Source organism: Pogona vitticeps, chromosome 3 (assembly GCF_051106095.1).
Source record: "Pogona vitticeps strain Pit_001003342236 chromosome 3, PviZW2.1, whole genome shotgun sequence".
Classification (NCBI taxonomy): domain Eukaryota; kingdom Metazoa; phylum Chordata; class Lepidosauria; order Squamata; family Agamidae; genus Pogona; species Pogona vitticeps.
Window position 1 is genome coordinate 7,719,132 of NC_135785.1, and position 14,967 is coordinate 7,734,098.

At 48.0% G+C, this 14,967-nt stretch overlaps 1 protein-coding gene across 3 annotated transcripts; it reads left to right on the forward strand.

Moving 5' to 3' along the window:
- The first annotated feature begins 254 nt into the window (after positions 1 to 254).
- THPO (thrombopoietin) lies at positions 255 to 14,598 on the forward strand. 3 transcript variants are annotated; one of them, XM_072996266.2, is made up of 6 exons: positions 255 to 2,309; positions 5,400 to 5,843; positions 8,711 to 8,844; positions 9,400 to 9,486; positions 10,498 to 10,662; positions 12,573 to 14,598. In XM_072996266.2, exons 2-6 carry the CDS (start codon positions 5,831 to 5,833, stop codon positions 12,732 to 12,734), a joined length of 561 nt encoding a protein of 186 aa, XP_072852367.2. In that variant the 5' UTR covers positions 255 to 2,309; positions 5,400 to 5,830; the 3' UTR covers positions 12,735 to 14,598. The 3 variants fall into 3 exon arrangements, with proteins under 3 accessions (XP_072852367.2, XP_072852368.2, XP_020668802.3); XM_072996267.2 differs by lacking the exon at positions 5,400 to 5,843; XM_020813143.3 differs by lacking the exons at positions 255 to 2,309; positions 5,400 to 5,843 and having other exon boundaries at positions 5,850 to 8,844.
- The last annotated feature ends 369 nt before the right edge of the window (positions 14,599 to 14,967 follow it).

A 14,967-nucleotide genomic window follows, 5' to 3' on the forward strand; every position in this document is an offset into this window, starting at 1 on the left:
CCTCTTCAAGCTTTCAGCCACCTTTGATATCCTCAACTACTGTATCCTCCTGAACAGACAATCGCAGCTAGGGATTGGTGGTTTTGTGCTAAGCTGGCTCAGGTCCTTCCTCGGTGGACAATTCCAGAGAGTTGTGCAGCTAGAGAAGATGGTTTTGACTCTGTGGGTTCTCAACTCTGGGGTCCCACAGAAGTTGATCATCTCCCCAATGCTGTTGAACATTGATATAATGCCACTGGGAGAGGTCAGGGAGCAAAATCAGGGAGCTGGACAGGGGACAGATTGTATTTGTCCTCAGTGTGGAAGGGATGGTCACTCTCGAATTGGCCTCCTCAGCCACACGAGATGCTGTTCCAAGTCCTCCATACAGAGCATGTGACCATCGTCTCTCGAGACTGAAGGATGCCTACAATGGGAGAGGTCATCAGGAGATCTGGAGCTTCGTGTCATCAGTGTGATAATGATACGCAGCTCTACCCCTCTGTTAAATCATCTGCAGTGGATGCCATCCAGCGCCTAGAGGGGTGCTGAGGACACCACTGGATTGGACTAGGAGGAACAGACTGAAACTGAATCCAGGGAAGATGGAGAGCATGTTGCTGGGGGCCTATCTCCTTATCTGAGGGGTGTTCTCCCATACTCTCACTTTGATCAGGTGCAGAGTTTGGGCATGATTTTAGATCCAGGGCTGACCATGGAAAAACAGATCTCTTCTGTGACACACACTGCATTTTTCTAACTACAGCGTGCTTCTATCTGGACATTGGATCCCTAACAACAATTGTCTTTGCAGTCTCAGAAACAGACTACTGTAATGCACTCTACGTGGGGCTCCCCTTGAGATGACGTGGAAGCTTCAAGAGGAACAATGCCAGGCGTCCTTCCTCCATGCCTTTAAAAAAACAACTAAAAACCAGAGGATTTCAAGGAAGTCTTTGAGGAGGCTCTCCTCAATCAATTAAATTAGCATGCACTAATTGCGAGTCCAATCTTCTGGCATGTTCAGCCGGCAAGACTAGTTTTGTTTTTTGGAACGATTTCCACTTGCATTTTTGTCTTACTTTTGCCTTGTGTGGTTGCTTATATCACTCCTATACTGTTGGGCATGTCCGGATGACACCTCTGACGATGCACAGAGTCGAGTGTGGTATGGGAACAAACACTGTTCCTTTGGCCTGCCTTCTGCTTGCACTGGTAAGGACTACAACTATAACGTAAATTGTATTTCGTAAAAAAAAAATCCCCCTACTTTAGCGCTAGAGTGCTGGATAAGAGAGCAAAGTCACGATTCAAATGTCATGTCACACAACCTTGTTTTACTAGGCAAACTGGACTAGGTCGAAAGCATCACAAGGTTTTATGCCTGTAGCAATGCAGGCTGAGGGATTCTGTCGTCCAGGAAATTAGCAGCTGGAAAGCTCAGTGTTTTAGGTCTCTGGCTGCAGAGCCAGAAGTTGGCAGTTCAATTCCCCCCTGTGCCTCCTTGACAGGGACTGGACGCAATGATCCAGAGGGTCCTTTCCCGCTCTGCAGTTCTAAGATAACAATGATTATGATTTTTATAATCAATCATAAAGTGGGTTGCAACTAAATTCCTCTTCTCCATTGGACTTCAGTGCATTGTGGCCAGTGCTTAGAAAAGTGCATTTTTTTTTTTTGAATGACAGCACCCAGAATTGTTGAGCGAACACAGCGAGCGGTGAAGCATTATGGGAACTGAACTACTGAACAACCAAAGATTCTTCACCTCCGATCGATACCAATGTCCACCAACCTGGTAGCCAAGGCGAGCTGTAGACTTATGAGAGTTTTAGTCTTACGGATTGGAAGGACACCAAGGGTAGGGGAGAAACCCTATTGGTGGAGTGTGGGAAAGACCCTTTCCTGAACTGTAGCTTCCCTACACATTCTGATCAGTGTAAACCAAAGGAAGGATCCTGTCCAAATACTGCAGCCTCGCTCTAGCTTGTTTGATTTCGAGTCACATGTTTTACGGAATGGACCCATAGACCCGTATTCACATGACGCAACCTTGTGCGCCATGCCCCTTTCTCCCTCCCCATGAGACGTGCAGCCGGTCGCATCCTGAACTGGGCCAGGGGCCCAATGAGGCGTTGTTTGTACACCTGCCCTGGGGGCAACCGCCTCTGAGGAAGTGACGAGGTGGTTGACCCCTGTTATCTTCGGCTGCTCACTCACGGTCCGGCTGCACGGTGCAGGTGGGGACCTTTTCCACCCATCAGCCAGTGCCTCGGCTGTCTGCAAGTGATCCTTGAGCCACGGGTTCAGAATTTCCTGCAACTCTCAAGGTAGGGGACCTGCCAGACTTGGGATGATTAGGGCAAAGCAGGAATGAAAGGGAAGATACCAAGTTACACCAAGAGAGGGAGGAAAGGGGGGGGAGAGAGAGAGCGTTCGGGCAAAGAGGTTTGTTTGCTTGGCTTGTCAAACAGGGACTTACTGGAAAGAGTGGGTGGAAGCACAGACTTTCACTCCTGACTGTGGGATGCAAATGTTTTCAGATGCAGGCTTGTTCTGCCCCTGGGCACTTCTATCCCTGCTACACAATTCAAGCTTGTTTAATACTTTTAACTTCCAAAGCAATGCTTTCGTACAAAAAATTGTGCTCTAGAAATGAGAAATCCCTCTAGTGATCAAAGCATTTTTTAAAATTGAAAAATTGGGGTTGCTGAGACAACGAGATGCTTTTGTTGTTTCGTCATTAAGTCATGTCCGGCTCTTCGTGACCCCATGGACCAGAGCACACCAGGCCCTCTTGTCTTCCACGGCCACCTGGAGTTTGGCCAAAGTCATGTTGGTCACTTTGATGATACTGTCCAACCATCTCGTCCTCTGTCATCCTCTTCTCCTCTTGCCCTCACACTTTCCCAACATCAGGGTCTTTCCCGGGGAGTCTTCTCTTCTCATGAGAGGGCCAAAGTATTGGAGCCTCAGTTTCAGGATCTGTCCTTCCAGTGAGCCCTCAGGGTTGATTTCCTTCAGAATGGATAGGTTTGTTCTCCTTGCAGTCCAGGGGACTCTCAAGAGCCTCCTCCAGCACCACAATTCAAAAGCATCAATTCTTCGGCGGTCAGCCTTCTTTATGGTCCAGCAGACCTTTGTCGGCAAGGTGATGTCTCTGTTTTTTAAGAAGCTGTCTAGGTTTGTCATCGCTTTCCTCCCAAGAAGCAAGCGTCTTTTAATTTCAGGGCTGCTGTCACCATCTGCAGTGGTCATGGGGCCCAAGAAAATAAAATCTGTCACTGCTTCAATATCTTCCCAAGATGCTAGGGTGCCTCAAAACAGGGGTGTATTTGCCCCCACCATCACTCAGAAGGAACAAAGAGACTTCTTTTTGAGTCAAAAAAGGGATTTCCCTCAGAAAAAGCTTTAAAAGATCGTGTTATGTGGGGGGGGGGGCTGAGGATTACAATTGGTTCAGGCGCTGCAAATTGTCCACCCCGATTGAGGTGCACTCAAGAAAGAAATGGGTTAGAAATGCAACACCACAGCATAGATGATGATGATGATGATGAGAAGAAGGAGAAGAAGATCCAGTGGGATTTCTGGATCCTAACAAATAGACACCTTGAACACAACACACCAGACATAGTAGTAATAAAACGAAGAAATGTCCAGATTAGTGACATTGCAATTCCAGGGGATGGCAGAGTTGAAAATAAAGAATTGGAAAAACTAACAAAGTACAGAGACCTGGCTATCAAAACATATTGCCTCTGGAAGAAACACACTTCAGTAGCCGTCAGGGCTTTGCGAACAAAATCTGGAAGCTGGCTGTTCTTCCAGGAGGCACGGCGGGGGTGGGGGAGAATTGAAGTTCACACCTCTGTCTCTGCAGCCAGATACCTGAACAACTGAGATATCCAGGTAGCTTCTCAGCAATCCCGCCAGCTTATATTCACCAAATGCTGAAAGATGATGCCAGGGTGAAGGCCCCTCTGAAACTGATTGTAGAGATGGGCACAACCTGCCAGTTTGGTGGTTTGATGCCAGTTCATTTAGCAGGTATTCAGCAGTTTAGAGCCCCACCTCTTCTGGTGGGCATCCACTTGGAGGACGTTATCCCTGATGGGAACGGGATGGTAATAAGTTGGAGGAAGCCTGAAAACATTAGACGAGGAAGAGAGACAAATCTCTCTGCATCAGCCTGCAGAAGATGCCCTGCTTCCGATTACTTCCTTCCCTCTAGCAGTAATTAATGGAAGTGTGTAATAGGGGATGGGGAGAAACTTACATCACCTTCCAAGGGTCCCTTCCTTATCACAAGAATGCCATAGTACAGAGCCAGATTCCCCCCCCCCCGAGCATCAGCCTCTGGAATGGGCTGCCTAGTAGGAACAGAATCACTGGAACACGGTGGCCTTGGTACCCAAGGGTGGCACATGCAAACTAAAACACAGCTTGGGCAGGTGTTTCAAACTGCAACTCCCACAGTCCTTTGCCCTTGACTGTGCCGGCTGGGGCTTCTGGGTGGTGAGGGCCAAAACATCTGCAGCAGCCAAAAGGTCCCTTATTTCTGGTTCAGAAGGCTGTCTAGAACCTTTAGCTCTCCAGATTATTTTGGAGTCCAGCTTCCACAATCCCTTACCCTCGATCAGGTCAGCAGGTGCTTCTTTTGGTTATCCAGAATGAGGTTCAAAACATTTCAAAGGCCAAAAAAAGTTCCTGATCTGGAAGGATCTTGTGGCCGATAGCCTCAAAAGCTGCGAGCAGTCCAGGGACAGAGATACATTGAGTGCTCTCCCTCCTGAGATTTTTCCCTGCACACTCATCCAGTACAGAAGCAGTTTCTGTTCCAAAGCCAGGCTGGAGCCAGGTTGAAAGGGGATGGGATAATCAAGACCCAACCATTACCGCTTTCCGAAGCCTCCAGATTCCATTAGGAGTACTTTAGCTGGCATCTATGAAAACTCCTTGGAAAACACCTTGATGTTAGGAAAGTGTGAAGGCAAGAGGAGAAGGGGACAACAGAGGATGAGATGGTTGGACAGTGTCATCGAAGCGACCAACATGAATTTGACACAACTCCGGGAGGCAGTGGAAGACAGGAGGGCCTGGTGTGCTCTGGTCCATGGGGTCACGAAGAGTTGGAAACGACTAAACGACTAAACGACAACGATACTTATCTATGAGCTCAATAGTTTAGGTATCATTGAACCACTTTGGGAAAGAGCTGTGACTCCTATCAGTTCCCCCGTAAGAGCCGGAGAAATGGATCTGCAGTAATGGTGGCATGAAAGATGGTCAAAGGAAGACCAAGACTTGCTTCCACCTTTTATTGACTACCCCATTTTTTCCAATCAGGGTTGGCTTGGGATCCTAGTGCCTCTGAAACTTCCTTCCAAGTGACTCATCTCTTTTTCTGTCGGATGTTTTAGAGCGGAGATCTCCAAGCCAGAGGCATCTCGGCCCAGGGACACCTTGGCCCGGCTGTTCCGTCTTCCCATGGTTCAGTCATCGAGAGCCACCAGCAGCACAACTTGGCCAAGGCTTGTCTCATTCCTCTGCCGAGAGGAAACGCCTGGAAGTGGGAAGCCTTCCGGCTCCTGGCTCGAGTGCCTTGGCCCGAAGGTCATCGGCAACAACAGCACAACAGGAAGCCAGACTTGGAGGGCCAGGAGAGGAACTACGCAGCACAGAACTCCGGAGGGACAGCCAGCCGACTGGAGTCTTTCCCGGTTTGGGATCTACGCCGCAGCCCTTGGGTCTCAACCTGAACGCCGCCTTCAATGGAAGCCAGGCAGGTGCTGGAGAGCCGGCGCTGTCCCCCAGCAGGAAGATGTTGTGACGGCCAGGCGGCCCCCTTGGCATGGAGCTGAACCGTGAGTGCTGGCCGCACGGAGACCCAGGGACATGTGTCTTGAAGCCAGCTGGTCTTGGGAGATATGGGCAGCCCTCCTGGTTCCTTGGGGAAGAGGTCGGCCTCTCGCCACGTTACCTGGAGGCTGTTTTCTCTCCTTCTAGCTAGGCATGGCATCCTCTGGGTCTGAGGGAACGGCACCCTATGCATGGGCTGCAACAAGGGGTCTGGTTTGAGCACAGTGGATTGGGAAAGATCCTGTGGTTGAGAACTGGCTGGCACTGTGTTATCTTGCCAGCCTGGGAATCGCAGGAGGATCAGATATTAGCAAGGCACCCATCTGTGCTGCAGAGGCAAGCTCTTTGGTGGGCAGGATTAGGCCTATAACTGATTCTAAGGCTGCATTATTGTCCCCCATCACTAAAACTTGGGAAGTCGTCGATATCAAAAAGCGAAACAAAAAAACAGAAAGCCTATGGCACCTTAAAGACTAATATATTTGTAATCAGTGTGAGCTTGGGTAGATTACATTCCGCTTCCTCAGACACACGTCTCGGAGGAAATGAATGGTCATTTAGGGAAGCACCCGCCGAAACAAGCCTGTCAGTTCTTGAGATGCCACAATATATTTCTTTAGTTTCGTTTCTGTTATTGTTCGCTGAATCAGATTAATTTGCCTACTTCGTTGGAAACGACTGTTAAAATGGCTTGACTAGGAATGGTTTAATAATTTATTGACAATAAAAAGTAGTTTTGGAAGCGTGCGATTGCACGTGTGAGTTTAGACAGGGTGGTGTTTTTGTGTGTTTTTTTTGCAGGAAGGCAGAAGATGCTCAAAATCCCACCCAGCATGTGTAGCAGCTGTGCTGACTGGTGGATTCTGGGAAATATAGTGCATACTGGCTGGGGGGGCATGATTTGGGGGAAAGTAACATTCTAAGTCGTGGTCTATGTCTGTTCAGAGGCTGACTCCATAGACTTATTGCAAAGTAAGTCATTTAGGAACGCAGCCTAAAGCAGAGTGGCAAATTTTTGGACCTACTGTACAGATATTTTTGGATTACAACTCCCAGCATTCCATGCTGGGTAGAATTATGGGAGTTATAGGCAAAATAAAAATAAAAATCTATAGGGCTAAACGGTCCCCATTCTTGTAATCAAGCTGAACCTAAGCCTCAGTCTTCAGTCTTACACCCATTTTCTCACTGGGCTTGATTTAGGAAAAACATGTACAAGATTGTGTGGTTACTCTTAGATTGGTCTGACGTCTTGTATTCAGCTACACCCCCTAATTAATTCTGCAGAAGATGAACGTGGTTTTAAGTCTTTAATCACATGAATTTAAAAAACTCTAGATAAAATGCCATGGCTGGGGATGATGGGACATGTAGGATTTGGAGTATGAGGTGTTGAGGCAGGCTTGGGAAGAGCAGGTTGATGGGGAAAGGCTGAAAGGAAGGAATGTGTGATTAATTGCAAGATTGCCAACTTCCAAGTCTGATGTGAATTAAAAGAAAGGAGAGGGGTCACATTAAAGGTGCCTTTGTCTTTAATATGCAAATTCCCTTCACTGGGAATTTTCAAGCGATTGTTCAAAACACAGTTTTTGCAATAGGCCTTCACAGACCTCATAACACCTTACTAAGGTGATAGGTCTTAATACTTATATTATTAATCCTGCCTTCTTGCTTTTATGTTATTTATGTTATTCTTACTTAAATTGGTCGGTCGTTTGTGCTTATTTTGATTGTATAACTATTATGTTTGTTGTTTGGAATTGTTCTTGTTTAATATGCAAACCGCCCAGAGTGGTGGCCAGATGGGAGTTATAGAAGTCAAATAAGTAAGTAAGATTTTTAAAAAGCATGCAAAGAGCACCAGCTGGGGGGAGTAGCCTTAAGCTGGAGGGTTTTTTCCCCCCTGGAGGAAAATTCCCTCCTCTGAAGCTGGCATTTGCTGTGACAGAGATGGGAGACTCCCTTCTTAACACCAGTGAGGAGATTTGCACCCAGGGCTCAGGGTGGGAGGGTATAAACTGCTCCCCTTATTTCATTGGGGGCCACACCACTGTCTGTACCCCCAAACTCTGGTGGCAGATGGCTGCTCTTGTGGCAAATACAAAAAAATGCCATGGCAACTGCACGTGTGCCTGAAGGACCTCCTGCACCATAGAGTCTCACAGATAGACAGGCCAAGGGGGGTCTCCTTTTTCGGAGCATGGGGAGAAGAAAGAAATGGCAATAATGCAGCATTAGGCCAGTTAAGAGCGGTTGTCTCCATGGTGACAACGAGTGAGTGTAGCGGGGGCTCCCCAAATGTCCAGAATCCACATGAAATCTAGTGTGGTGCAGGGGTTACAGCGTAGGACTCCGGAACTCTGGGTTCAAATTCCACCCACACCCATAAGGCTTTTTGAGTGAGCTACCTTACAGGGCTGTTGTGACAGGAAAATAGGGAGGAGGACCATCATGGAGACCACCTTGAAGCTCATAGGAGCCAAGGTGAGGTATAAATGTCACTAAAAAGGAGGCTTGTCGGTTGCTCGTTTGCTTAAAGGAAACGCTGGCCATTCTTCCCGCTCTGCTTCAGTGGAGCAAGAAATGAATCTGATAAAGCATGGAGTCAGTCCTCCTTCCAGCCCTGTTTCAGTCTTGTTCATTCTCTTTATCCCCACCCCAGCAGATGTTGCATCCATTTTTTATACACCAAACGTTGTCACCACGTTCTTAGGTTCAGCGAGGGGCAAACATGGTCTCTGTGGTTGTGAAACTGTGGGTGGGAAGGGAATAAAGCCTAGAAGGCAGATCCATGATTTGATGAGTGCCGAACCCCTGACTATTTTTCCTTTCCTTTTCCCTGTGCTCATCCCAAACCCACACTCTCCCCCAGGATTGCTGCTACTATTACTGCCTGTATTCCTGCACCATATAAAACTTTCCAGGATGAGTCCCGCAGGGCTGGTATGTGACAGACGGCTACTCCAGAGATACATCCGTGAAAGCTTTGAATTGGAAGACCGACTGGTAAGGCCCCTCTCTGTCTGTTCGGTCCCGTCCAAGTTTGATTTAAAGGTGAAGAACCACACAGAGGGGGAACAGGGACTTTGAAGTTGCCACCTGGATAGCAGACAAGGAGCATCTAGGCAGTCAATTCCTCAGGTACATATGTCACCTGGCCTCAGATTTCCCATTTGGGTGCAATTGTATTTGTTTTAAGTGTGTGCGTGTGTGCGTGCATGCAGATGCATGAGCGAAAGAGGAGAAGGGGACGACAGAGGATGAGATGGAAGAACAGTGTCATCGAAGCCACCAACACGACTTTGACCCAATTCCGGGAGGCAGTGGAAGACAGGAGGGGCGTGCGTGCTCTGGTCCATGGGGTCACGAAGAGTCGGGCAGGACTTAACGACTAAACAACAGCAACAACAAGAAGGAGGAAATCGAGAGGGCTGTGGTCACTGGGTTCTCCCCTGTGTTGTGACTCTTGGTCAGGAGACCAAATATATTTCCCCTGGATGGTGGCCCTGCTTGCTCTTTCTGAACCGTTCACTCTGTGTTGTCTGTTTCCTCTTTCTGCAGAGCCAATGCAGGATGCTCCCCCTTCTCCAGCAGCCCGTACCCTTGCCCTTGGTGGGTTTCAACCTCCGAGAATGGGCGACGAAGACAGTGAGTATGTAAGACTGAGAAGCCCATGCAGGGGAAGGGGTTTTTGGGCCCGAGCATTTTAGCAGAGCTTTGGGGGGCTTGCAATCAGGTCCAGTTGGGTTGACACCATTGCCAGGGACATCTGTCAAGAACTGTGGGACTGTACAGTGTTTCCTGTGTGAGGGACGTCTGGTAGAAGGGGCAGGGGAAATCCAGACTTGACACAACTCTAGAGTTTGGAAGTCATGAGCTAATGTAATACTTTCACTCTCAATGCATTAATTTTTGGAGGGAAACAGTAGCATGCTTATTTTATTTTAGTTTATTTGTTGCTGTCTAACATAGAATATGGGATGTTGTGGCGCTGCAGGTTAAACTGCAGAAGCCTCTGTGCTGCAAGGTCAGAAGACCAGCCGTCATAAGATCAAATCGATGCGATGGAGTGAGCTCCTGTCGCTTGTCCCAGCTCCTGCCAACCTATCAGTTCGAAAACATGCAAATGCAAGTAGATAAATAGGGACCACCTCGGTGAGAAGGTCACGGCATTCTGTGTCCAGTCACGCTGGCCACATGACCACGGAAACTGTCTTCGGACAAAAAACGCTGGCTCTATGGCTTGGAAACGGGGATGAGCGCCGCCCCCTAGAGTCGGACATGACTGGACTAAATGTCAAGGGGAACCTTTACCTAACATAGAATCTGAAGTCTTCTGGTTTGCAGGGTAACAGCAACAGCTAGCCATGACTTCTCAAACAATGGCCAGAATCTCATCGGTTAGCTACACAGTGGTGTCAAGTGAGCACCAAATTGCCAGTAAATAACAAATCACTACTGCTATCCTGACTTGGTGTGCAAGAAGGGACTCAAACAGTGACTCATTAACTAGCACCAATCCTCCACTGAGACGTGTTCTTATACCTGTGTGACTACCTAGTAAGATGGCAGATGTAGTCTAGCACATATGGACAGCGTTGTGTTGGAGAAGCATTAAAATACCAAGGCTGAATATTTTCCTGCCTTTTTTGCTCTTAGAATCCTTCCAAAGGGAAGGAAGTCCTCCTCGACCTAGTCAAGCTGGTGGAGGGCATAACCACAGCCCAGCAAGAACTGAACCAAGGGTGCCCGTCGGTGCTTCTTCAGCAGCTTTTTGAGAAGACCAGCTTCTTCGTCCTGCAGCTACAGAACCTCAGGTGGCAGGTAAGCGAGGAATGGTGAGGCTTTCTGCCGACCTTTGGCACACACATCGTTTTCCTTGTGCTGCAGCGGTAGCATCTTGTTTCTTGAATCTTAGGGCCACCCTGAGCCCTGCTTAGCGTGTTCTTGGGAAGGATGAGGCAGACAGACATTTAAAGCTCCTTCCTCTCCTTGCCTGCAAGGGCTTTTAAGTTCGGTGAGAGGAAGTGTTGGGAAGGTTAACACAAAAGCACAGGAGCTGGCAACCAGTTAGATATGTTAGCCCGAGCCATGGAGGGATCAAAGATGGTGTCTCTCCTACAGTGACCAACAGGTTGACACTATGAAGCCCAGCTGTACCCTCTTGCTATTGCTTCTCAGCAACTAGAGGGTCAAACTGGACAATACCATGTTCCCATGTCATTAGAAACGGAGTTCCCTTAATTGGTGGATGATGTCGATGTATCCTAGAACAAGCTCTTCTCACCTCTCCATGCTGCAGATTGCTTTGCTTTTACTTTGTGACTGTTTATTGATAGGCTTCATTTGCTAGTCCAGTTGCCCAGATATGAGAGCTTTAAAGGAATTTCATATTGGGAGAGAAAACCGTGTCAGTTTTGACTGTGAAACTGGCTTCTTGTACAGTGGAATCCTGATATCTGAGGTCAAATTGCCTCTGGTCATAGAGATAAAATACTGTACAGCCAACCACTCTAGTAGTTACTGAGTCTTATGCCTTCCATGAATTTGCCCAGTCACCTTTTAAAGCTGTTCAAGCTGGCAGCAAATCCTGAAGTCTAACTATGCATTACGTGATGAGATTCTTCCTTTAATCTATGCCGAACCTCCCCCTCCTTCATTCAGCTTCAGTGGATAACCTCACTGGGTTCTCATCTTAGGTATTATGTGAGAAGAACTGGTGGAACGATTAACATCCCGGCACATTTCATTGGGCTTAGATATTTATTAGTTATATTTGCATGCCACCTTCCTGCCCAAGGCAGGTCGGGTCCTATCAAAAGACTGAATGCTACTTCAGCACTTTCCTCCCCACACCCTCATTTCAATTGGTTGCATCCTTACACCATACTTCCTTGCCTTTCGAGAGATGGAGAGGTGGCCAGCTCCACCAACTAGCTGGTGTAGCTTTGGGCAAAGTTGGCGCTCTGCCTGGCTAGTGCTTTTTTTCATGGAATACAGCAGGACCCCCTTATCCCTAGAATCAGTCTTTGCTGATGCACTTACCCACAGTCTGAAAATATTTAAAAAATTAAAAGAAACAACAAACCCAATATATACATTTCTAATGATGAAGCTACCAGAACTGGCCACTAAAGGGAGCCAGAGACCCACTAGGTGTAGTATTTGCTATTTAAAGACCATTTGCTATAGTCTGCGGTTTTTCAGCATTCACAGTGCGGGGCTTGGAACCAATGGGGATCTTACTGAATACCAAGATGGAGGGGTGAATGGAGAGGGAGACCAGGCAGGTAAATGGCAGCAGGAGGAGGAGGAGGAGAAGCTGAGAGGTGGCAACACCCGTACAAGGGGTGGGGAATCTGCAGACAGGGAAGACAGATTCATGGCTGGCTTTCATACTTCATTCTCACAACCTTCCTGCGAGATAGAACAGTCTGAAACTGTGACCATCACAAGGTCATCAAAGGAGCAAATCAGTGACCAATGATGTTGAAACGAGCGAGTTAACACTGGGTGGGAAGCAGCCCTTTGCATTAAATAATGGGAAAGTGACAAATAAGCTCTTTTTGGTCTCAGAGTTTGAGGTTCTTTTTTTTTAAGAAACAGAATCTAGTGATGATTGAGAGGCTGAGTCCTTAATTTGCCATTTCTCCAGCAGGACCTGGATTTGCTGCAGGGCTTAGCCTTAATAAGCACCCCACTCCCGTTATTCTTCTCCCCCTCTCTTGTTTTAGGAACAGGACGTGCCTGGGCAGCCAGAAGGAACTCCTCGGTTAATTCTGGAGAGCAACCTTCGGAAGATCTTCCAAACCTACAAACAGCTGCTGAGAGGAAAACTCCATTTCCTCTTCAGTGACCTGCGGAAGGACCTCTGCAGTGAGGGTGACTCAGCCTAGGAGCAACAGCCCTGCTCACCCGCCTTGCAGTTGGGCGTCTTCAAGAGAGCAGGGAAGAGCCCGTGAGCTTTTCCTCCAAGTGGTCCCAGGGGGCGAGACAAGAGGAGCGGTCACGAGTGGAAGGGAAATGCTGTCCAGCCTCTGCCTTGACCTTGGGGCTAGGGAGAAAGCGGAAGTGGGAAAAGGGATACTGCGATGCCTTCTCTCTGACCTTCTCGCTAAATACTTTAGCTGCCGGCAAGAAGAAAGCTAAACAGGATTCCCTGGAGCTGAGCATGTCTGGCTGTGCCCTTGAAGCCAACCTGCTCTCAGTTCTGCCTGTCCTGCTTGGTTAATGGTTGCCTGGATGTTTAGCAGCTTCGACGCAGCGATCAGTGGTGTTCATTCACCCTCTTGCAAATAGCGCCCAGGTGGAGATCGGGGCTCTTTTCTCCAACATGCTCCTTGCTGGATTCCTTCTCGCCATACCAGCCTGCAATACGAGGTCCTCTCAATCCTTCAAGGCCACCGAGAGGATGTTCTTGACCTGATACAGGAAACATAGGCACCTGCCCTGCTTGTCTTTGGCAGCCTTGGCAGGCTAAATCCGTTTAAAACCGTACCTTGTCAGTGTTTTTCAGTGACATGAAGAAACAGCGTATTTATCAGCTTCCCAACAGATTCCTATTGATCTGGCCTTGCTGTGATTTCATGAAGAAGGCTCAGAAAAGCCCCACCTTAGCAGGTTACTGACAAGGAAATGCTGACAAGTGTGAGGACGGAGTGATGAGATGGTTGTTTTTAACTCTCCAACTTTATGAAGAAATTTTGCTACTTCTTTATCATCCCCCGAGGCCAGTCTTGGGATAAAGGAGAAAGAACATGAGGGCTTAAGATGGGGCCATCATGGACTTCCTGGGCTCCCCGGACATGGTACACCTGGATAGCTCAGTGGTTTAGATCTCTGGCTGCCGAGCCAAAGGTTGCGAGTTCGATTCCCCCACTGGGCCTCACTAACAAGGGCTGGACTTCATGATCCATAGGGTCCCTTCCAGGTCTGCAGTTCTAGGATGATGATGAGGACACTGGAATTACTATTTGGCAAATATAATGGAGAGTTCTCAGTGACAGGGTGGCAAGAATAACTTCCTACCTTGTAGGTTCTGTTACATTATTCTTTCCCGAGCGACAGTAGGAAGCCAACGTTCCTACCCATGAGAAAGGGAAAGGTCAGATCCAATGGATTAAAGAAACTGGGACTGGACTTTATAGATGCTGCGTGGAGGAGAAAGTTAGGCAAAGCTTTTCACTGACCACCTTTACCCTCACAATGACTAGGGTTTATTATGCTTTTTTAAAAAATAAGCCTCATCAGGCAAAACGAGCCCGTGAGCTTTTCCTCCAAGTGGAAAAGTGTTAAAGGATCATGTGCCCTGATGGCACTGTTTTTGCAGTGTGAAGACTACCAGGCTTGTCTCCAGTGGCAGCAACAGTCACATGCCCCGTTGCACAAGAGGACTGGGGGTGTACGACAGACAGCGTGCACACTTGCGGCAGCTGTGTGATCATGCCGTGCCACAGGATTGGGACCCACATCTTCAGTCTTGGCCTGCAGACTTCTCCAGAATAATACAGGGATCAGATTGGGTGGATGATGTGCGCGCATGTGTCCATGTGTGAGACAGACAGAGACCTGATCTGCATCTGTTGATGCCAACTCTGTCATTGGGTAGAAGGAAGCAGCTGCCCGAAGGAGACTTTTTGGGTGCCATAAGAGGGCAAACTGTTAGTTTATTACTGCTTTTTTACTGGCAGGGATGGGAGAGAATGTTTGTGGGATTCTTCTACCTCAGATACCAAATAAAATGGGCAACTTTTGGTACTATGCACCTTGACTTGATTTGGTGTGGGGGGGAGGGGCTGTACCAGTGACTCAGGCAGCAAAATGTCACTGGTTGGCCCAGCTGGCCAGAAGTGCTTCTCCTTTGTGGTGCGAGTGTAGGGAAGATAGAGAGAATATCTAACTTTTGAAGACTATCTACTGTCTTCAGAATATACAAATCCAACAGAGTCGGTCTACGGTTCCTTTATCTGTAGAATACGGTTCTTGAGTCCAGAATCAGGTCATTGACTTCTTAGTGTAGCCATCCTCAATGGGTGCCAGGAAGCCCTCCCCCCCAGCACATCTGAAGGGGGCCACAGACGGAAAACTATGAGCAAGGGGTTTTCTGTTCATCTGTTTGTGTCGTATCCT